This window comes from Chionomys nivalis, chromosome 8 (genome assembly GCF_950005125.1).
Source record: "Chionomys nivalis chromosome 8, mChiNiv1.1, whole genome shotgun sequence".
Classification (NCBI taxonomy): domain Eukaryota; kingdom Metazoa; phylum Chordata; class Mammalia; order Rodentia; family Cricetidae; genus Chionomys; species Chionomys nivalis.
The window spans coordinates 15,142,785-15,165,393 of NC_080093.1; the positions used below are offsets into that span (position 1 = coordinate 15,142,785).

The 22,609-nt window shown below is 36.8% G+C and overlaps 1 protein-coding gene across 8 annotated transcripts in view; it reads right to left on the bottom strand.

The window, feature by feature from the left end:
* Btrc (beta-transducin repeat containing E3 ubiquitin protein ligase) overlaps positions 1-22,609 on the bottom strand; it is a 185,438-nt gene that overhangs the window by 73,085 nt on the left and 89,744 nt on the right. For 6 of the 8 annotated variants that reach the window (XM_057777411.1, XM_057777407.1, XM_057777409.1 and 3 more), the window contains one exon: positions 8,428-8,505. The exons of the other annotated variants lie outside the window; for them this stretch is intronic. In XM_057777411.1, the coding sequence (XP_057633394.1) occupies positions 8,428-8,505 (78 nt within the window). The remainder of the gene's footprint in view (positions 1-8,427; positions 8,506-22,609) is intronic. 8 annotated transcript variants of the gene reach the window in all.

Genomic DNA, 22,609 nt, shown 5'->3' on the forward strand with positions numbered 1-22,609 from the left:
ACCAAAGTAAACAAAAGCCAATACAACCCATTGAAAAAATAGGGCACAAAATATATAAACTGTCCAAAATCACATAATCTGAGCTAAAAATCCAAATAGCTAGCTCTACTTATGAAAGAGATTGAAACTACTGTAAAAATTTTCCAGAGAGAAGCCAGGCGGTGGTGGCACATGCCTTTAATCCCAGAACTTGGGAGGCAGAGGAAGGTGGATCTCTGTGAGTTTGAGGCCAGCCTGGTCTACAGAGCAAGTTCCAGGACAGGTTCCAAAACTTCAGTAAAACCCTGTCTCAAAAAAAAAAAAAAAAAAAAAAAAAAATTCCAGAAATAAAATTTAAGACTCAAATGGTTTCCATTGGTACAGAAGTTTTTGTTCCCCAAAACTGGAACAAAGGAAAGATATTCTTGTCATATCAATTCAACATAATTTGGAAGTCAAAGTCATTAAAATAAAGCAAGGAAAAGAGACAAAAAAACAATGAAGTTACAAAAGAATTCATAAAAATAAAAATTATGGTTGGGCAGTTGTAGTACATGCCTATCCTGGAACTAGCTCTTGTAGACCAGGTTGGCCTTGAACTCACAGAGATCCGCCTGCCTCTGCCTCCCGAGTGCTGGGATTAAACGTGTGCACAACCACCGTCTGGTAGAAATGTAGAATTATTAAAAAATTTATGGAGAGGAGTTGGGCATGGTGGCTTATAGCTATAATACCGAATTAAGTAGCTGAGGAAAGATTGTTTCAAGTTCAAGGCCAGGCTGAGCTTCAAGGTAAATGCCAAGCTAGCCAGGACTTTGTCTCAAAGAACAAAACAAATTTCTGAATGCTAGAATAATTCATTTCATTCAAACTTTCCTCTCCTTTATGAATGACTTTTAATACGTTCAGGGGAACATTAGGTAGAGCCAGGAAGCTTACTCCAGCACTAAGTGTCCAGAGTAGAGACTTGCTAGGATATAGGCTTTACTTTTTGGCAATTCATCTATAAAAAGGGTACATAACCATTTTATGTTATGTTCCAAAAAAAAAAAAAATGTAGATAAGTGACTAAAATTTGTCAGTCTTTGACCACTCCATAGTAAAAGTCTCAAATGTTATTTACTATTATAAGATTCCTTCCAGTTTGAAATCAAACTAGTGAATATAATAGCTGCAGGCAAGCTAGGCTTTGTCCCCATGCAGCATTTGAAAAGGTAGCTTCATTGCTGAACCAGAGGCAGAGAGTTTTGCGTTGGAGTACTTTAATACGTTTTTTATATTGCATAAAAAGCACATAAGCATAAACCAGTAAGATGCCTGGCTGAAAACTACCTTCTTTGTGAAAGCAGGCTGTAATTCTGAACAAGTTTTCAATTTTCACACTGCTGCTAGGGTAAAACATTTTAAAGAGTTTAATTTTTTACAATGGATTCAATGACATAGGATTATCTAACAAAGTAATGGCTAATCAATAGAAGGTTTAGTTGTCAGGTGAAACATATAACACACTAAAAGGGATTGATTGCCAGGCTTCTCCTTATTTACTAGAAGGTATATATTTAAAATGACACAAACTTGTTACCAGGCTGCATTCTTTTAACCTTGCAAAGGGCTGCTTAAGAAATCTGTTCAACAGCCCTATAGCAAAACAAGATAAAGTATAATGAAAATGCTTAGAGACTGGGGGGGTGGTGGGAAAACAGGGACCTTTAGATATATAGTAACATCAAATAATGTCCCAGGAAAGAATATGGGCTAGAAAAATCAAATTACAAAACAACTCCAGGGAAGCTGGGACTGGGCCTTCCAAACGCCACCCAGACTCCGCCGAATCCCAACCGAAGACACAAAGCTCTAACTCAGTGCTTCTCACCCTCCTGACTGTGGCCGCCCTTTAATACAGTCCCTCAACCATAACATTATATTTGTTGCTACTTCATAGCTGTAATTTTGCTACTGTTATGAATTATAATGTAAATATCTGACATGTGACCCCTGTGAAAGGGCCAACTGATTCCCCAAAGGGGTCACAAGCCACAAGTTGAGAACCACTGCTCTAACTGCTTTCCTTCCATGTTGACCTAAGAACAGACTTAGAATGTGTGCAGCTGGGCACAATAGGCTTTCTATCCCCCCCCCCTTCCCTTTTATTCCTTCTTAAAAATGATGCATTCAGATTAAGCACTGAAAACAAAATGAATTGGGTCCATATGGACTTTGACCAGCATATAAGCTATTTCCTTTATAATTTATTCACAGTATCTCAACTCTCTATATGAAAACACACTTTTTATGGTCATTACAACCCAGGAGTTCAATAATATGTTTTCTACTAAGTCAGTGATTACACAATTTATCAAAGAATGATTACACTGAAATAAAAGGAAACAAAACACCAACCCTATACGGTCTTCTTTGCTCAAAGTAATTTTAAGAAAGCTGGTTATTAAATTGCTTCTTTTTGAAGAAGGATTTTTGTAGCTAGGCACAAACTGCCAAACCATGCTGGGGTGTTTTTGTTGTCGCCTCCTCCCCAATGTTATTAGACTCTGAAGAATTCAGCAGAAGTGGGAAGTTATAGAAACAAATCACTTCATGAGATGCAGAAAGATCACTTTTGTCTTACTTAAGAGACCTACATTAATTACCTTTAAGATCTTTTACATAGATTATTTAAAATATGTACAATTTATTTATTTATTTCAAATGAGGTGCTTCTTCCAAAGTATTAAATAATGTCTACAAATGCAAAAGCATTTTTATAAATAGGTAATTAAAACAGATGACTAAAATTAAGTCAAGCTGCAAAACATTACCCAGAATGCATTGTTTTTTTATTTTTAATAAACATCTCAGGCAATTTTTCCCCCACTCAAAGCCCAAAGCACTTCAGGAAGAAGAAAGAGGAGGTAGGAAGTTTCAAAGGGTAAAACACACATATATAATAAAATAATGCTGAATCCTAAACTATTTACAAGAAAGTCCCTTAAGCATAGTTTGTCATGTTGCAATTACACCTTGCCTACTGCCAAGCCAAAGTGCTAACTATTGCCACTAGAGGGAGAAGTGCCTTAACACAAAGCAACAGCAGATAGGGAATGGGCTTTCTTGAGCAATTATCAGAACAAAGCTCCCTTGGCTGTGTGTACCTTCTAATTACTCAATACAATTAAAATGACTAACCTAAAACAAATAGAAGAAAAAACTGCCTGCCTGATAGCAGGGACTTCATTAAACCTTTCCCCTCATTAATCAAATCAGAAAGAAGAGAATGCCATAATACTCAAACACTGGCTGTGGTAAAGGCAGTGAATTCTGTGAGGCTTCATTCCTTTCTTTTAGGGAGAAGTGACTCTTTAAAAAGCAATGTTGTGGTATTTCCCCATCTGGATGCTGCCTGAAAACAAACTGTCCCCCAAAGAACAGAACACCGTATGTCTTCTTTCAGCTTATTGGTTTATGAATGACTTTTTGTTGCTGTTTTGCTAATACACACTCTGATGTCATTTTCTATGTTTGTGAGGTGTATCTTCTTCCTACTTGCCCAACTGTAGAAAGGAGCCAAGCCCACCCATGTTTCGATTGGCTCTTTTAACTTTAAGTTCCTCCATGGTGATGTTTATAACAATGTAGGGAAAAGAAAAATCTCAGGCAAGGGTAACAGTTACTTATCCTTCCAAAAGATCCACATAGTTCCTTTTGTACAGCCCAGTCATGAACAGAAGATGATAACAGATTCATTTTTCTTTTGGCTGACATTTTTTTTCCAGCAGTTTGCAAGGTGTTGAAAACCTGGCAGCTGTTACCTCCCGGGATGAAGATACTTTTTTATAGTCCCTTGACAGTTTAACTCAGTGGGTCAGCACCTTTACAGACTGCAAAGTATCCTTGAAGAGGATGGAAGCTTGAATTACTGCTCCCTACCTAATCAATGTAAACCCTCACTGCAGGTGAAGTTGCCATCTATAGAGGTGCACAGGGGAGGAAAATGGAATGCCCTGAGCCAGATGGTTTTTATCTTGTTTTTAAAGAATAAAGGAACAAGTTAACAAGGGAGACAGCTACTTTGTTAGCTTCTTGGCCTCTCTCATGGCTTTGCATCCCCAGGGTTCCAGCTACACAAGAGAAAGAATACAGGAAAATGTAAACACTTAAAGAAATATAACTAGAGGGCTGGCATCATGCTGCTTTCAAAGAGCTGAGAGCGCTCCACTCAATGCTTTATTTATCACTGCCCACGTTCTCAGGATGGTAAGTGGACACACACACAAAAGGGGTGGAGGATGGGAGAAGAATTAGGCAGCGGTCAATTTACTCAATTACTGAGAAAAGGAGAAGTGACAGGTCCTATTAGCCCCAATGTGAACAAACAAGAGATGCATGTGGTAATGCTACATTTTCAAAAAGTAAAGAACATTTTCACTATCTTCTCTGGCCGCCCCATCACACACGAAATATAAAACAGTGGTTATGGTTTCCATAGCTTCACAGTTTAGGAGTAAAAGCAGAAGGAAAATTGTATCTATGTTGCACTTTTTAAAAGTTCATACTTAATGCCAAATGATGACAAAAGGAGTTGTTTCACAACTTTCTCCTTCACTATTTCTGGTAATTTCTCTGCCGAGTTTTCAAAGTGTTATTATGGTAGTCTTAAAACACAGGCCCAAAGGAGTCTTTCCTTTTGTGTTTTAAGAGAGGGTTTGTAGTACAAGATTGCTATTATTTCTGTTTTAAAAGGTTTTTAATTCCAGTGAAACCACATGAACATTTTGATAACTTAGATATTATATTTAATAGACATAACTTTCTTTTACCTTGTGCTAACTTTGTAAGCTGTATTTTCAAAGAATCTGCCCATTTTATCTAGTCAATTTTTGGCATTAAGTTATTTATAATATTCTAATATTCTTTTAATGTCTCTAAGAATTATAGTGATAACAGCTTTTCAAATTAATATTAGTGGCCATGTCCCATCAACAGTGGCAAGCCTTTGCCTGAGAATAAATGATATAAACTATAAGGTTTAGTTATCACAATATTAGGTTGTTATATTACAAATGAATTTTTTATATTTAAGAGTAAGAGATTTCTTAAATCGTATTAATTTCAACTGAAGAGACTGGCCCCCATGAAGCAAACACTCACTTTAGATTGACTGGCCTTGACATCTTTTTATCTATAGATCATGACAATAGGCAAACAAAATAGCAAATGGCATTTCCTTATTGTCAAATGCAACAGAGAAAAAGAGGAGTTTAAACAGCTTGTGTATTATGCACTAGATTAAAAAAAAAACAGCAGTGGGGTAATCAAGTTCAGGGCAGTCCTGGACAGCTGCCCTGTGACCCGCTTCTATTGACCCCTGCTATTCATCACTCTTTCCCAAGATTGAGAGGGCAAGCTCCTAGGGAGTGACCACCACAATAGACAGATACAAGCCAACAGTAATCTGGTTCAAGCAAAAAACCAGATGGCACTGCAATAAATTTACAAATCTGCATTCATGGGGCTGTTTTTACACCCAGAAGCTAAAAGGCTCCGAGGCCCCAGGAGGATCTCCTACTTCCCTAATTCTAAAGGCCATTACTCTTTCCAAGAACACTGAGTTCATGCTCTTCACAAAGAGAATGGAGATAAAACCCTTTACAAAGAAGGGAGGGGGGGGGAGCCTCATGACCTAATTAATCTCCAGAGCTTGGATCTCAACCCTGAATGGCAGATATTAGAAAAATCATTCTGAAAAAATGGGGGGGGGGGAATAAATTAAAGTGGAGGGAGTGAAGAGAACCTGCTAAAATAGCAACGGGGAAAAAACATTAAATCTCTTTCAAATACTGTACACAACAGATCTTGCAAGAGGAAAATGATTCAATAATGTATGCATTTATTTTTAAAATGAATCAGATTAGTCCCATGTGTGACCTGCTGGTCCATCTGTATGTGCTGGACTTAATAGGCACGATTCTCTCTCTTGCTTCAGTTTGAAGTATGAGAGAGATAAATTTAGTTTAATTTTCAACAGATCAGCCTATCCATTTTCCAAATGGACCATCTGGATCAGCCTATTAAAATTAATTTATAACTTTGCAGAGTGAAAATTCGTTTGTTAGCTTAAATAAAGTTGCCAAAACTTTTTGTCGCATCACTGTTTTCTGACAGTTGCTTCTGTATAGTGGGCAGAGAGTCTCCACCTCCAAGTTTACCTTACTCAATAGTGCTCTGATCATTCAGCATACAGAGCTGGTATCTATCTCCAAATAATTAAACTGATCATTTCAACATCAAATGTTTGTTTGTTTTGAAAGCTTTCTATATTGACTCAATTCTATTTAAAACAATTATTTTTATAAAAAAAATGAGAAAGTGCCTATTCAAAAAAAGAGTTAACATACACTAAATGGAAAATGATTGTGGCATGCTTTCAAGTGCTTTCCTTTTAGGTTAAAGCTATGAAAACTGGACTCTGGAGGCAGAAGTAGAAATTTTTTGGAAATAGTAAGGTACAAGTTCCAAATCAATGAGCAGTTCTGATCAAGCCTAACCTCTTCAAGCTTCCATTAGTTTCATCAGTAAATTGGAAATCATATATCTACCAATTCAGCAGGGCTATCACAGGATTAAATGAAATAAATATGTTCATTGTGGGTATCCATCAAAAACCATATCACGGATCTCCTGTGTCCTAAAACAAGGCCATAAACACAACAAATTAAAATTATTTGTATTACTGCTGGTACTCATTTTATACAATTTGATACTAAAAATGACTGTGACACTTATTTTCTAGCTATAATTAATGACTTATTCTGTTTCTAGTAAATAATGAAGTATTAACAGGTTATAGTAGTGAGGACTTGTTTTCAGTCACTACTTTGGATATTTTAATTAAAAAAAAAATCATGGGCTGGAAAGATGGCTCAGCAGTTAAGAGCACTGGCTGCTCTTCCAAAGGTCCTGAGTTCAACTCTCAGCAGCTACATGGTGGTGGCTTGTAATCATCTATAACAAGATCTGGTGCCCTCTTCTGGCCTGCAGGCATAAATTCAGGTGGAACACTATATAATAAATAAATAGATCTTTAAAAAAATCATTAAGACCAAATTTTCACAAGTAAAATACATTACCTCTGGGAAGCAGGGAAGAGAAGCCTGAGGAAAAGGGGTTTAAAGTTTTCTCTTTTTTCCCCCGTGTGTGTGTATTATGCAAGCATGTGTGCATGTATGCAGAGGTCCTCAATCACTCTGCACCTTATTCATTGAGATTCCCTCCTGGGATCTCCTGTCTCTCTGCCTTCACAGTGCTGGATTACAGGCGGCCTGTCACGCTCATGGGTTATGGGGATCTGAACTCTGGTCCTCATGTTTTCATAACAAGTACTTTAAACACCGAGCCATAGCTCTAGTCCCACAAAAAAGGTTTTAAAGTAACCATCTATAGTGGACTTCACTTCTAAAAACAAAACAATACAAATTCAAACTAAAAGAAACTACCTTTGTTACAGAACTGTATTATTATTATTGTTATTACTATTACTACTACTACTATTTAAATGTATGATGAACGTTGGCCAGGCATGAGGTACGGGCTTATAATCCCAGGACTCAGGATGCTGAGGTGGGAGGCCTATAACATCAAGCCTTCTAGCCTGGGTTATTTAATGAGCTATTTAATTTAAAACTAAAATGTATAAATAATCTTTACTGAGAAATATTAATGTTAACTATTTCATGACCATTCTATAAGGTACTTAAGGTCACCTTGCCTAAACAAGACCTCTTTACTTCAATTTAAATATTTACTATATATACAGACTGCCTTGTACTTTTGCATCCAGAATATCATTTTTTGTTGTTGTTGTTTTGTTTTCTTTTGTTTTTGGAGAAAGGGTTCTCTGTGTAGTTCTGGCTGTCCTGGAACTCACTCTGTAGATCAGACTAGCCACAAACTCAAAAAGATTCTCCTGCCTCTGCCTCCCGAGTGCTGGGATTAAAGGCATGCGCCACTACAGCCCGGCTACATCCAGGACATTTTTATTTTATTTTATTTTAATTCTCAGGCTAACTCAATGAGTCAATTAGTTTTATTTGAGCTTTTCAGGCGATGAAATTAAGATACTCAGAAAAGGTAAATGATTTGCTATAGCTATAAAGCTAGTAATAGAAGAGACAGGATTTGTATACTGGGCAATTTGAATGCAGAGTCCTCAATATATTATATTAACCCTACCTGATGCAAAATAAAGCCTACAAAGTAAGGAACAATGTCCAGGACATTTTTAAATGATTGAAGTATGTTACCTGATTGAAACTGGTGGCTATGGCCAGACCAACTTCAGAATACAGGGCTCTTGATTTAAACTCCAGTGTTTAAAGAACGATAGTCAAGGGTTTCCTGTCTTTCGCTTTGTTGTTGGAAGCTTTTTATTTTAAGTAAGACTGAATTTCATACCTGTCTAAGTGAATTCTTCTCTGGTATTATCTTCCTAGGGGGTTCGCCATTATTACAGTCTTCTCTCTCTGAGGAATTCTGTGAAAGAAAGTAAGCTTTAATTCAGTTCTCATTATCTTCAGTCTTATTCTGTGGGAGTAAACTGAATTACATTTCTAATTCTGTAAGCGAGAACACCATGTATATTTATGCATTTGAAGATTTATATACATACAGACATACACACGTGTAAAGGAAACCATATGCCCATGTATATAAATAAATTCACGTTGGGATCTGGGTGGAGGTATTCTGTCTGTTTAAGCACTACCCAGAAGAATCACATTGACTAGAAGTCTAGTTTATCAGACTTTGACACTGGGCTGATAAGGAAGTCCTAGGTCACATTTAGCTGATGACAATTTAAGCCATGATTATTATTTTCTCTTTTATGTAATCAGTCTTCAACTACTGTGACTGTTTGATACTTAGTCTGAACTCTTAGAAAGATCAATCTCTTGTTCTCACCTCACATTTGATTTTCTTTTTTACACAAAAGCAGTGTAGTTCTTATTAACACAAGTAATATTTACTCTAGGATTTAAGATTAGGGTCCATTTATTTGCCACTATCACTTCAAATAGTAGCTACAAGATCCTAAAACGTCAATGGGATTTTTATATACCAAGGAGAAACAATTAAATTAAAAGCAAATTCAAAAGTGTTCAAAATCAGTTGAGTATGGTAGCTTATGCCTTTAACCACAGCACTGGAAGACAGGCAGGAGATTCTCTGGAGTTTCAAGTTTGAGGCCAGCCTCATCTAATGAGACCCTCTCTAACAAACAAAACAAGGACAACAAATGTTAACCATTTACAAAACAAACACAGAAAATCCCAATCACATTTATTTGAATTCTCAATTAACAGTAAAAGATTACAGTTCACAGCTGACAAATTTATTACATTATATAAAATCATCACATTCTAACTAGAGTTTATTTTTACATTTAGGACATATTTCCTGAATCTAAATATGAATTTATCTGGAAAATTTCATACATGTATAAAATTATTACTTAATCACCACTGTGCTATAAATCAACATAAAATATATTCTGTTTTGGGAGAAAAGAAAGGAATGAAACTGCCCAAGGAGTAGGGAGAAATAGTTGAGTTAATGACTATAGAGTACTACAAATGAGGAAACCAGGTACTGTTTTTGAGACAGGGTCTCACTCTGCAGCATTGGCTGGCCTAGAACTCACTATGTAGAAGATTCGTGGAGATTTGCCTGTCTCTGCCAGAGTGTTGTGATTAAAGGCTAGGTGTTATTGTTAAGAAGAATTTTTTTGTTTGTTTTTGTTTCTCAAGACGGTTTCTCTGTGATTTTGGAGCCTGTCCTGGAAGGCTGGCCTCAAACTCACAGAGATCCGCCTGCCTCTGCCTCCTGGGTACTGGAATTAAAGGCATGCATGTGCCATCACCACCAGGCAGTTAAGAAGAGAAAAAGGAAGAAAAACCTGTAAACATTGTTCAGAGTTAGTTCTTTTTTGATAGATTAACTAAACACTTATTTTGGCCAACCCATTAAAAGAAAGCCAACCAGAATGAAAAACCCAGCACAACAGTTACATAAAACAGAGGTAGCAATGCTAAGTAATTAGGCTATAAGGGGCAAGGAACTGGTTGTTGCCTAATATTGAAGGAGAAATGTGGAGTGTCAGTAAATTAGAGATGAATAATCACTCCAACATGAGAGTAACAACGGATGAAGAAATTGTCACATGAGCCTAATAGGTCACCTTGGCGGTCCTCAGGAACCTCACCACTAACACTCAGAAGAGTTCAATTACTTACTGTCTGCACCCTATGAGAAGGAATCCCAACAAGAAAAGTACCCAACTGCTCCAGTAAGTTAAGTTACAGGCAATAAACTCAAGAGTAACTAGTTGACACAGGGGAGAATCACCTAGGGGCTACTAAAGTAGCAGGTGAACCTTTTACAAATAGTAGGGCTGTTCCATTAATTTCAAATGTATCCCCCTAAGATAGTTAAGAAAAAAAAAAAAAGAGTAACTCTATAGTGGAGAAATCTGGCAAATAACCAGCTCCTCACCAGTGGTCCAGCTTTCCTTTTGGTCCCATACTTAAGCTCCCATTACTCATTATTTTACCCATTACTTTTTTTGTGTTCAGCACATCTGAGTTTCCAGTAGAGTTTTCCCCCTTTGATTCAATTTTAATATACTCAAGACTATTTCTGCATTCCAACTGCCTCTCCTCTAGTCCAGACCAACAATATTTACTTTTGACAAGCTCTGATAGCTTTGCTTCAGTCTGTACCTGACACAGCATACACACTACTGTCAGAGCTGCCATGCTAAAAAGGTTATTTTGCTACTCAGAAACCCTTTAAGTCAGGCGTGGTGGCACATACCTTTGATCTTAGCACTTGGGTGGCAGAGGCAGGTGGCTATCTATAGACTCAGACCAGTTTATCTACATAGCAAGTTCCAGCACAGCCAGAGCTATATAGTAGAGAGATTCTGCTTCAAAAAATAAAAAGAAATCTCTTATAGCTCCCTGGTACTTATATAATTGACCCAAACTTAAATCATTACAACACTAGTAATTTGGCCAGTGTAACTTGACAAAGCATTGCATTATTTGCATAGCATTATTTATCATCCATCAAAATAAGAACGCACTTGTTCATTCTTGTGTTTTTGATACTGAGAATTCCTTTTCTTCTCCCCACCTGCATCTTTTTTTTCTTTTCTCTCCCTATCTTCTTTCTCTTTGCTCCCCCTTTCACTCTTCTTCCTCCTCTATGCCCCTACCTCCTCTCAGACAGGGCCTCATTATTTAACAGCCTCTATCTTGTGACAATACTCCTGCCTCAACCTGAATTGCCAGGGTTATAGGTATATGTCACTATACCTGGCTCTTTTTTTCTCTGAAACAACTTTGTTCTTTTTTTTTTGGTTTTTCAAGACAGGGTTTCTCTGTGGTTTTGGAGCCTGTCCCGGAACTAGCTCTGTAGACCAGGCTGGTCTCGAACTCACAGAGATCCGCCTGCCTCTGCCTCCCGAGTGCTGGGATTAAAGGCGTGCGCCACCACCGCCCGGCTTTTTCTTTTCTTTTTTTTTTTTTTAACTTTTTTTTAACTTTGTTCTATATAGTCCAGGCTGACCCTACACTCAGTATGTAGTCAATGATGACCCTGAAATCTCATTCCTCTCATTTCCCAAGTGCTTGAGTTACAAATGTGTAACATCACACCTGGTTCACTTTTGCTAATTGTATTTGCTCAATATAATAGTAGCCTTTCTCCCTAATCTTTTGATCTATTAAAATCTTAATTCAAAGTTTGATGAGAGGGCCCAGTGAAAGATGTTTGTCACCAAGACTGATGACCTGAGTTCAATTCCTGGAACCTATGTGGTGTAGGATGATAATCAATTCTTGCAAGCTATCCTATGACCTCAATATATGCCTATCCTGGTATATAAGACTTTAAACATTACTCCCCCTCCCGCCTCCACACACAGAGAATAAAATGAAATAAATGCAATTAAAAAAAAAAACTTATTTCAAGTATCAACTAAAATACCATTACAAAAAAGTTGGTGATTATCATTCCCTGGGGGAATCAATGTCTCTGAATACTGATTTCCAATTTGGCACTTTTCAATATTATATATCTTGATATCATATTTGATCTCTTACACTCATAAGTTGAAGCTCTCTACCCTCTCTTAGTGCTGGAGGTTGCTAGGTAAGTGTTCTACCACTGGGCCACATTCTAGTTCTCCAGATGTCATATTTGTGTATGAATATGCCTTCAACCTACGCTGTGAAATTCCTCCAAGATCGGCCATTTTTTCCAATTCCACATTCTAACAGAAGAGAACTGACCTCTTCAAGCTGTCCACTGACCTACACACACACACACACACACACACACACACACACACACACACACACACACACACAAACTTTCCTGGAACCAAACACCCTTCAGTTTGACTTTCGAGTCCTTCTAAAATATAATATACCCAGTTACTTCCCTCAACTGTTTATATTCTGCCTTTGTCAAACAAATCTCTTCATATGCCACACAAACTTGTTTTATGACATTGAATCTGAGTGAAAGATTCCTTAATTCTACTGTAGCTCGACTGACAATTATGAACATAAGAAAATTATTCAAGCTCCAATATCCTTAAGATGAGGTTAAACAACATAACCATTCCATCTTATTCTACTGAAAACACCTTGTCCTCTGACCTCAATATATTTATTCATCATGGCATGCACAAGTTTGCCCATATGCACAAACACTAAAAGAAGCAATTAAAAAAATAAAGTCAGAGCCAGGTGGTGTTGTTGCATGCCTTTAATCCCAGCACTAAGGAGGCAGAGGCAGGCAGATCTCTATGAGTTCGAGGCCAGCCTGGTCTACAAGAGCTAGTTCCAGGACAAGTAGGGCTGTTATACAGAGAAACCCTAAAGTCAAAACCCAATTGTTCACTATCATGTAGACTGGCAAATACACATTAAAAAAAAAAAAAAAACCAAAAACCTAAGACTAATTTCTAATAACGAGCTGCAAAATTATGTAATGAGCTTTGCAAGCAACTGGAATAATACTTTTTCCCATTAACTTGTTCTGTGACTTAGCAGTAACTTTAACCTCCAAATGCACATGATTTCCAATTTATAAAAACAGAAGTTATTCTGTTACAAGGTTAAAAGGTAATTTAGCTACATAAAGAATAAAAACTCTTTAGTGAAAAGTGACATCACACACACACACACACACACAGAGAGAGAGAGAGAGAGAGAGAGAGAGAGAGAGAGAGAGAGAGAGAGAGAGAGAGAGAGGAGCGTCAGCCTGATAATGCTGATAATGCCTATAATCCTTATACTTGGGAGGCAAACACAGGAAGATCAATGAAAGTTCAAGGCCAGCCTAGTCTACACAGTGAGTTCCAGGTCAGCCAGTGCTACAGAGTAAGACCCATCACCAAAGACAAAACAAAACAAACAAAAAACCAAGCAAACAAACAAAACCCCACAAAACCTTACCAGCACTCTGTGTGTGTATTTGAGCAAATTTAATTAATCTTAATCTTCCTGGGATAAATAAAAGAAGTATAGATTTAGAAGGCTTACTGGAAATTCCTATTAAAGGAATTGATTTTAGGGAAGACCTGAAGTGTCCTCATGAAATAATCCTTTCTGGCATGGTTCCACAGACAATGCTTGTCTGGCAACTTTACCATTTGGCATACTCTATTAAACGACAGCCACATCAAACAAAGTCTGCACACAGCGTTAAACTTCTATAGCGCCCCAGTCCAAGTTTTCAAGGAGTGTTATTTTTCAACAGCGTACAGATCCAAAAAGTGGTAGGAACCAGATAGAATGGGAAGCACTCACTGGGAGAGAATGGCCATCAGTACTGCCTTACTCCCTATGACAGAAGTCAAAAAACCTGCCAAGTAGGTTTTTCCCCCTGCTACATTGTCTGACACTAATTATAAAAATACTACAGATGCAGCCTTTCTCAAAATGCAAAGGGACTGTATATGTTTGCAAAGAACAACTATTTTTTATGCTTCCAAATTCTTAATCCTGTTTGGAGCTGTCAGTGGGGGTTAATGGAAGCCCTGGATAGGAGAATTCCAATCTGGTTGGCAGATGGATAGGTTGGTTATAGCTGCATAACTATGTCTTGCCTGCAGGCACAATTCAGAACACTGTTAAAGCAATATAAAGTCTCTGTCAAGCTGAACCATTTGGATCAGTAGCAAGGAGAAATAATAATAAAAAAGAAGTTCATTTCTGGGCCTTGTGCATTTATGCTAGTATGCAGAAACTGATTAATTGTCATAGTGTGCTGGTCTTCTATACCTCAGATTTCTACTTCTGGAGGAGATTTTGCATGCTAATATAATCATTCTCCCTCTTGAGACATTAGCAAATAATCAAATGAAAAACAGGATCATAATTTACTGAGATTCAAGCAATTCTCTATGCAAATTTGACTTGTTATTGCTGCTGCCTCGTTAATCTGAATGCCTTTGACAAACTCCTTTGATTTATGAACTCATGACAACTCCAATGTGTATATATTTTGCTAGATTGACATTATCATTAAGAGTGGGTGGACTGAGCTCACATGAATGGCTGATTTTATTCGCTGGTGTCTGCTGCTCAACAGCTGAGCATCTCCTCCTCACAAAGCCCCTGAGCGGCAGGCTCTTCCCATCTTCCCATCCATTCATCATCTCGATGTTAATTGGCCCAGGCTTTAAGCAAATTTTCAACACGATTTAAAGGCACGATGACACTGATTACTGACCCTCTGCCATACGGTGCCTATTGATTAACCTGACAGAGATGATGAGCTTGAGGGAAACTAGGTGTGTGGGGACCTCAGGGGGAAAAATATATTGTCTATGCAGGCAAACACTTGTCGTTACCTCACAAGCCAGAATCTGCACAGCACAAAGTCTTCAAAGACACTGCTTTGATACCTACAGCTAACACAGGAAGTGCTTTCTGTATTCATAAATATTACAAATATGTCACGTCAAAAACACATGGACACATTTAAGTATTTAGAACAATTCCCTAGATAGATGGTTGCCTTTCAACCACTTACACTTATGCTAGGGTGTGTGTATGTGTGTGTATGTGTGTGTTTATGTTAAGTTAGAAGTACTGGGGTGGCCTGGTAGTATTTCATTATATAATAAAAATAAAAATGAGGAAACAAACTTTAGGAAATAGAGGAAAGAAGGGATTAAATAATTAAGGCAAGTCCCACCATGAATAAAATAGGCTGCATTCTATCATTAAAAGAGATTTTTCTCAAAGAAAAAGGAAACCAACCTGATTTCACAAATCATTTTTTTCTTTGAATACCACAACCTAATTCTAACTGTCAAACTATTTAACACAGAAATTATGAGCAGAACATTTCCAAATAAAGCAAAATAGTACTAGATTCTAACAAACCTAAAGTCCTTAAAGTCTTGCTTCCCTATGTTCAACAACTACTGTGCAAACTGTACTTGGAGAAACAAAACAATCTTTGAGGTTAAGTGCTTGAGAACCTAAACTCATTATTAAGAGAAGAAAATAAAAAGGTTCAAATTAATAGCCAATAGTACATATATTATTAGCAACAAACAAAAATCTGCTTAAGATGTTGCTAGATCTGCAAATGTACACAAGTTATACAGTACACTACTGGGGTCAGAAAGAACATCTTTTAGATAGGGTCAGTTATTATTTAAAACAAAGCCAACAAAATATCCTCCCTCTGACCACACACATCACCATGCTTACTTACGAGTCCTGGGGGGACAGCCAATGTACAATTTTATACACAGGTATTTTGGAGCAGCAGTAACGGTTATTTCAAGGCTAAATATCAGAAAACTGAACAGTCTGACTGTAGTCGCTGTTACAGTGACATGGGCTGTTAATGTAAGAGATCAAATGTTTTTCAAGTCAAACAGCATTGGAGTCTGTTATTCTGGAACATGTAGCTCACTCCCTAAAAGCCTGACTCCTGCTCTTCTAAGATAAAGAAGTTCAACTATGTACTGAGATGCTCAGATAAAGACATAGCTGAACTGCACCAGGGAATTAAAAGGGAAGGGCACCAATGTTGCTTTTGCTAACTTTCAAGTCAGGAAACATCCCAATCAAGACAATATTTTAACAGTATCATTAAAAGTCTAAATATGAGAGAAAAATAAATTTGCAGTAATCAATATGGGGACCTCGTCCCAAAATAACCAAAACAGTTATCTCTATTTTCTGAAGAGGAGAGATGACAGCTGTCTGAACATATTTAGCTTTGTGACTTCTTAATCAAAGATTTGAACATCAACTTAGCAATGACTCTGAGTATACATAAGAATTTGTAATTAGGTTAACATGTTCCACACCAGAATAATAGTCCATTTCAACACTAAGTTTTGGGGCTCTAAAGACTTAACTGAAAAAAAAAAAAAATCAACCATACTTTATTCCTTACCCTCCCAAATCTGTAGGCTGTGAAGTTTTTAAAATATTTTATTTCTGTTAAACATGACAATGCAGTCACCAAACTATAACAATATGGCTTAATATTTTCAAATTGAAAGTAGAAGAGCAAAGTAGGCCTGTATATGTACCCATAGATTGGTGGTTTTCTGGTCAGATTAGGGCCACTATTCATTTTTAAAAATTTTTTCATAAATATATTTCATGATTTAAAAAAACAAAAACAGCCTGGTGTGGTAGCTAGCACCTTTAATCCCAGTATTCAGGAGGCTGAAGCAGGAAGATATTTGTGAGTTCAAGGCCAACCTGATCTACAGAGCAAGTTTTAGGACAGCCAGGGTTACACAGAAAAATCTTGTCTCAAAAAACCAAAAACCAAAACAAAAACAAAAAACAAAAAGAAACCAAAAACAATTCATAAAGCTAAATAAGCATAGTAAAATAAATATAAGATTGCTAGAATTTGAGATTGAAAGACTGAAATAAAAAGCCAAGCACACCTAACATGTGACCCAAACACAAAATTTTTAAATTTAAATGCACCTCAAAGAATATTTTGCCCTCTTCAAAATATTACCTTTCCTGAATATGTGTTTGGGATAATGTCTTTTAAAGTACAATTTTCTTTGCTGTCTTTTTTATACACTATCTTATTCATACAGTTGTATACAAGTTAAGAGGCAAATAAACATTTGCTTCTCCTAAGAATGTTCGGTTAGTTTTGTAACTCACAGGCATCTGCATTCTATAGAGCTTTTGGGAGGTGGATCCATACCCTAATGAACTGTGACTTCTTGGATTCCTGTTCCTCACATGGTCTTTGGTTTCCTCATCTTAGGTATCTTCTTGGATTGAGTATTACCAGTTTATTAAAATGCAGTATTATCTTCAAAGAAATTTAAGATTTTTTTTAACTTGATAAACTGTAATATCCTCCAAATGATCACCATTTTGGAACAAATATAAAAAAACACCCCAACTAAATTAGTTGCAAAACAAAACCACAGATTGTTTTGTGTTCTTGTTTTAGTATTTATTTTTACTATTAACTTGCCTGTATTTGATCATCCTCTTATTTCCTTTATTATTACAAAATATTTGCAATTTTTTACTTTTTAATAAACTAGAACGCTTAAAAAAAAGAAATAATTCTAATCTTACTACCCTGTGACCCTTCCCACTTAACAAATATTTCTTAAATTTATAAACTCTGCTCTTTTCACTGATTTTTGTAAATATTTGGTTTCCAAGACTGAAAAATTTGGTCCTGCATAGCTCTTAAATATGTTTAAAAGAACAGAGGCACATTTAAGAAAAAAAGATCATGTACCATGCTTTATACTCCTTGCTTTTCTCGTAAAATGCTAAGAATGTTAGCTATATTCTAATACTTGATCTTTTAATCCTTGCTTTTACTTTAAGTCTTGCCATCTCATTTTCTGATAATATCTATTACAGGAAGAAGGGGGAGAGGGTTATGTTTTTAAAAAGAAAGCAGCTAGCAGAACTTATATCAACTGGATCGTCGGGTCTCTAAGTAGGCTTACAGGGGGTAGAATTGGACTAAGAATTTAAATGTAAGAGAAGCATGCTTCTTTTCTGGAAGGGCCAAAGTCACACACCGATAATTCGTTTTCTCTAATGTTCATGCTAACATTATCAAACAGCAAAATGAAAATAAAACCAAAACAGATTAACTTGGAGTTCTATCAGGAGTAGTTTAATATATTTATTTGGGATGATGAAGTAATTTTACTTCCCCAGCAATAAATAATCTTGTTTGTGTTCTTTGTTTAATAAAATGCTTTTTGACAAATACCAGATTTTAAAAAGGTTTTTTCTCCAACAAAATAATAATAGAAATTCTTTCTATTTAAAAATGACAGTTTAAAAGGATACGTTTGTGTGTTCTAAAAAAATTTATCCCCGAGGCTATGGTCTTAAGTTGTTGTAATACTGGAGAATATCCACACACCTCTAATCATCCATTCTGTTAACGATACACCATTTTGTTTACATTTCTGGCATTCTACAACTTGGTTACACTATTACTACTTTCCATAGTCTCTGTCTTCTATATGGAGAATCATATGAAACCTGCATTGTTTATTTTTACAAAATTATTCCCTGTCATTAATCAAAATGAAGAATTTTCTTTGGTAATATTAACAATCCTTTGTTGGTTAAAAAACAAGTGAGAAACATTAATTCAGACATTCCTGGATTATTATAGTTTTGATCCTCACCATTTTGGAATAAAAATAAAAACCATGCCAACTAAATAAGTACTTGCCAAAAATCCAGACAGAGGTAGGTAATTCTAATAATTTTATTATGAACTTACCAATATTTGATCATTCTCTTACTTTCTATATTATTGAGAAATTATTCTATTCTTGTTATCCAGTGAACTTTCCCATCAATCACATATCCTTACAATCTCTTCTCTGTTTTTTTTTTTTTTTTAAATAAATGTTTGGTTTCTAAGGCTGAAAACTTAGCCCAGTATATATAGCTCTTTAAAGTGGCTCTTCAACTTAATGGCATTTTTGGCATTAATAAATGATCTTTCAGTAAAATCTGGTATTAGTTATCACAAATAGTATTTTGTCATTTTATGGAATTAAAATTAAAATTGCCTTGCCTATTTCAGAGTCTGATAAATATCAAACAATGATTTTAATACTACAGGAGGAACCTCTGAAATCTGTAATATTCACGTTTCAGTATATCCTGACAAAATCCCTCTGTGAGAAACCACCCTTTTGAACATCCTTTTCTTCCGCAGACAAGGCTCCAGAATCAGCTGCCTCTCACTGACTGCTGTACAAAGGGCATTCTGGGTAGTGGTCAGTAAAGAAAGCAGTCATTTCTAAATGCCAGTGCTTCCCAACATCTCCTTTCCTTCTGAGTGGAATGAAGTCTGAGAGCACTGACTGCTGGGTCATTCGGCCCACGAGGGCCTGGAAAGGTTTCAAGAATAACAGAGGTCATGTAATTGCCAAAAGAGCATTAGCCACTCAATCATAATGGATAATTAAATGACCTACATGATTCCTGAAATAGCTGCTCTATATTTGGTCTATTACTTGCGTCCCTCAAGATAAGCTACTTGTCTGGTCTGCCTTGACCCGCAGAAGTCCAACCTGCGCCTGGAAACTAGCTGCATGCTTCTATTGCTTTGAAACCCCACCAGACTATGCTTTCAAGAGGACACACAGAAAGAATCAATCTTGTATCCTTCTCCCTATTGTGCTCTCTGGAATACAAATGACTAAAGCAAAGGAAAAAATTAGTAAATCCTTGGCTTAGATCTTTGAGGGAATAGAAAGAAAAAGCCAACCAAAAAACATAAGAACCATACAAAAAGAATGTTACAATGATTCTTTTCTTTAAAAAAAAAAAGTTTTACTCATATGCTTGAGAATTATTTTACATTTGATTACAAAGTTTGAGATATTTATTTTGTAGGTAGCAAATCATTAAAATGCCAATTGCCTAGGCTGCATTTTTTTCATAGTGCAGGCTATTGGGCTCTTTACTGCCCTAGTTTCATGGTTCATACAGAAAGTAAACTGCCTCTCAAAAATCAAATATATATGGTACCAATTGTTCACATAATAAAAGTAGCAAAAATATTACTCATATCTCTCAATAGTTTAACTCACTACAATACCTAATAAGAAACAGGAGCAAATAGAAGGCAGCTGTGCTGAATGCCAAAACTATCCTTGAGAATTGTGGAGGAGAAAAGGTGTGTCTGCCTGTGGCCCTGGAGGTAACTGCACTAGCAAACACTACAAAAGAGGCAAGAGACAAGGAATGAAAGACAATCCTACAATAACAGCAAGGGATAGATAGAGATGTGAGGGACAGACAAAAGAGCTAACAGTTAGAATACCCTAGAGGCTAGTAGGGTTTTTCCGTTTCCACAGGAAATTATGTAGCTTGAGGCTACCAGCTCCCCTGATCTCTTACTAGTACACGGATGGCTTATTAAACCTAGAACATATCTGTTTTAGTTAACTTCAGGGTAGGGAGGGGGCAAAGAGGGAGGAGAGAACAAAATGTACTTAAATGCTGAATTTTTTCTCCAGGCTGAATGCCTTTCATCCAATAAGACATTCAAAGCAGTGACCCAGCAAATGGATTGCAAAAGCAATCTTCCGTCCCGGTGCCACATTATCATTCCTATTCAGTATTCTCCATGAGATATCTCAATCAGCTGTGTGTAAGTGACAACGCAGCCCATTGCTGGGTTAATTAAACATTTGACTTTAACACCCTCCCCGTCATTAAGCAAATAAAAACAGATAATTCAAACTGCACTTCATCCTCAGGGTACACAACACACATGTCAAAATTAAGAGAGTCCAAGGCCTCCAGGGAATTCTGTTGAAGCTATAATCAGTTTAAATCTTATCTGGTTTATCAATTATTCTATTGATTAAACCAAAGCGATTATACACAACTCCTCTGCCACATGGGATTGATGTCAGCAGAGCAAGAAAATAACTCCAGGAGGTTCCAAACTGATTTAAAAAGCGACCAACAGACAGACCAATAATAGTCGATTATTACATACCAGTGATCCATACACTGAAGAGTTGATTCTTAGTTTCAGGCAGTGAAGTGAACTGTTTCCAATCACTACGTCCCACTGACATCCCTTACAGTTGGCTCCAGCGGATTTATGTTGTGAAGATCAACATATATTCTACTGATTTAAGCAGAAGCTAGCACTCTCTGCTGCTGAGATATATTTATAGATGCTGGACCCTAACTCTAAAAGAAAAAAAGCTCAAGCAGAGAAACCTAAAAAACTTTTTAATTTCCTTTCCTATGTATACATGCATGTAACATGCATGGCTAAAAGGGACATACTTGAGGCTCAATTCTTCTAAAACTCTCCTGAGAAAATCCAGCCATTCCAGTCTGAAAACTCCGTATTTCTGAAAAAACAAACAACAAAAACCCTAGATTCTAAGACATCACAAAGCCCTTACCACAAAGAGTCATGACTTCTTTTATTAATTCCAAGGGCAAACATCTTCAATACTATTAATAGTGCTGAAAACATTGAGCTGTGTCTTCAAATAAAATGTTGATAACTAAACCCTAACACTGAACTTCTACCAGAAAAATGTAACCACGATTTAGATGTCCTCTTGTCCAATTCATTGTGTATTATCCTTCAAGTGTTCAGAACCTTTAGCAACTCAAGGCCATGCCCTTCTGTATATGAGAAAAGCACTAATAAAACCTAGTAACAAAAGCGGGAGTTGGGGGGAGCGGGGGGGGGGGAGGGCTTGGGCTACCCCACCCCTGAAATCTGTGTACTAACCATGCTCTTCAGAAGGGAAATATGTGCACTGCTATGTTGGTGCCGCTTGTGCATTCAACCAGAAATGAACTTATCTCCTTCAGATTGTTTTGTTTTCAGGCAGACTAAGTAAGAAAACTGCATTAGCATGCTGTATTCTACACTCACCACTAGAAACACGGAGGGTGCTATTTGTAAGTGTATTCTTTTTAAGAGGTTTGTTCTCTGCAGCTGTTTTCTGCTTGCAGTGTATTTTGTGTAATCAGCACATCATCATAAATACATTGGCTGTTCCCCTGAGGGTAGCTGTCAGTGTTTAATTTACAGAACAACCTGGCCAATGTGAATTTTAACATTCTAGCACTATGGCAAGGAGTTACCACTCTCTGTGAAAAACTGGTTTCTATGAATTTTTATATCAAGAGCTGGTCCCAGGACAATTTAAGCTTTAGAAATACTGTTTAAAAAATACTTTCTACCTTAAATGGAATAAACTCATTGATAGCAGAAGACTTGAAGTAACGACCAAACCCCAAATGGTAGAGAAGGATGGAGAATCGTCTACCAGCAGGAGGCACTGTGGCAAATATCATCTCACTTTAAACTACCTGTAGAGCTGCCCAGGTCACCCACCCGTGATCCCTGAAAGGGTGTGTAAAGTAAAAAGGCAAACCTTTCGAGAGGCATTCTAAGTGTGTCATGTATTGTTCTTTTCGGCTGAAATGAGTTATACTGGATATGACAATAAATACATGACTTTCCTTGGACTGCTATAAAACCAAATATTTAATTCAATGACTGGGGAAAGGGA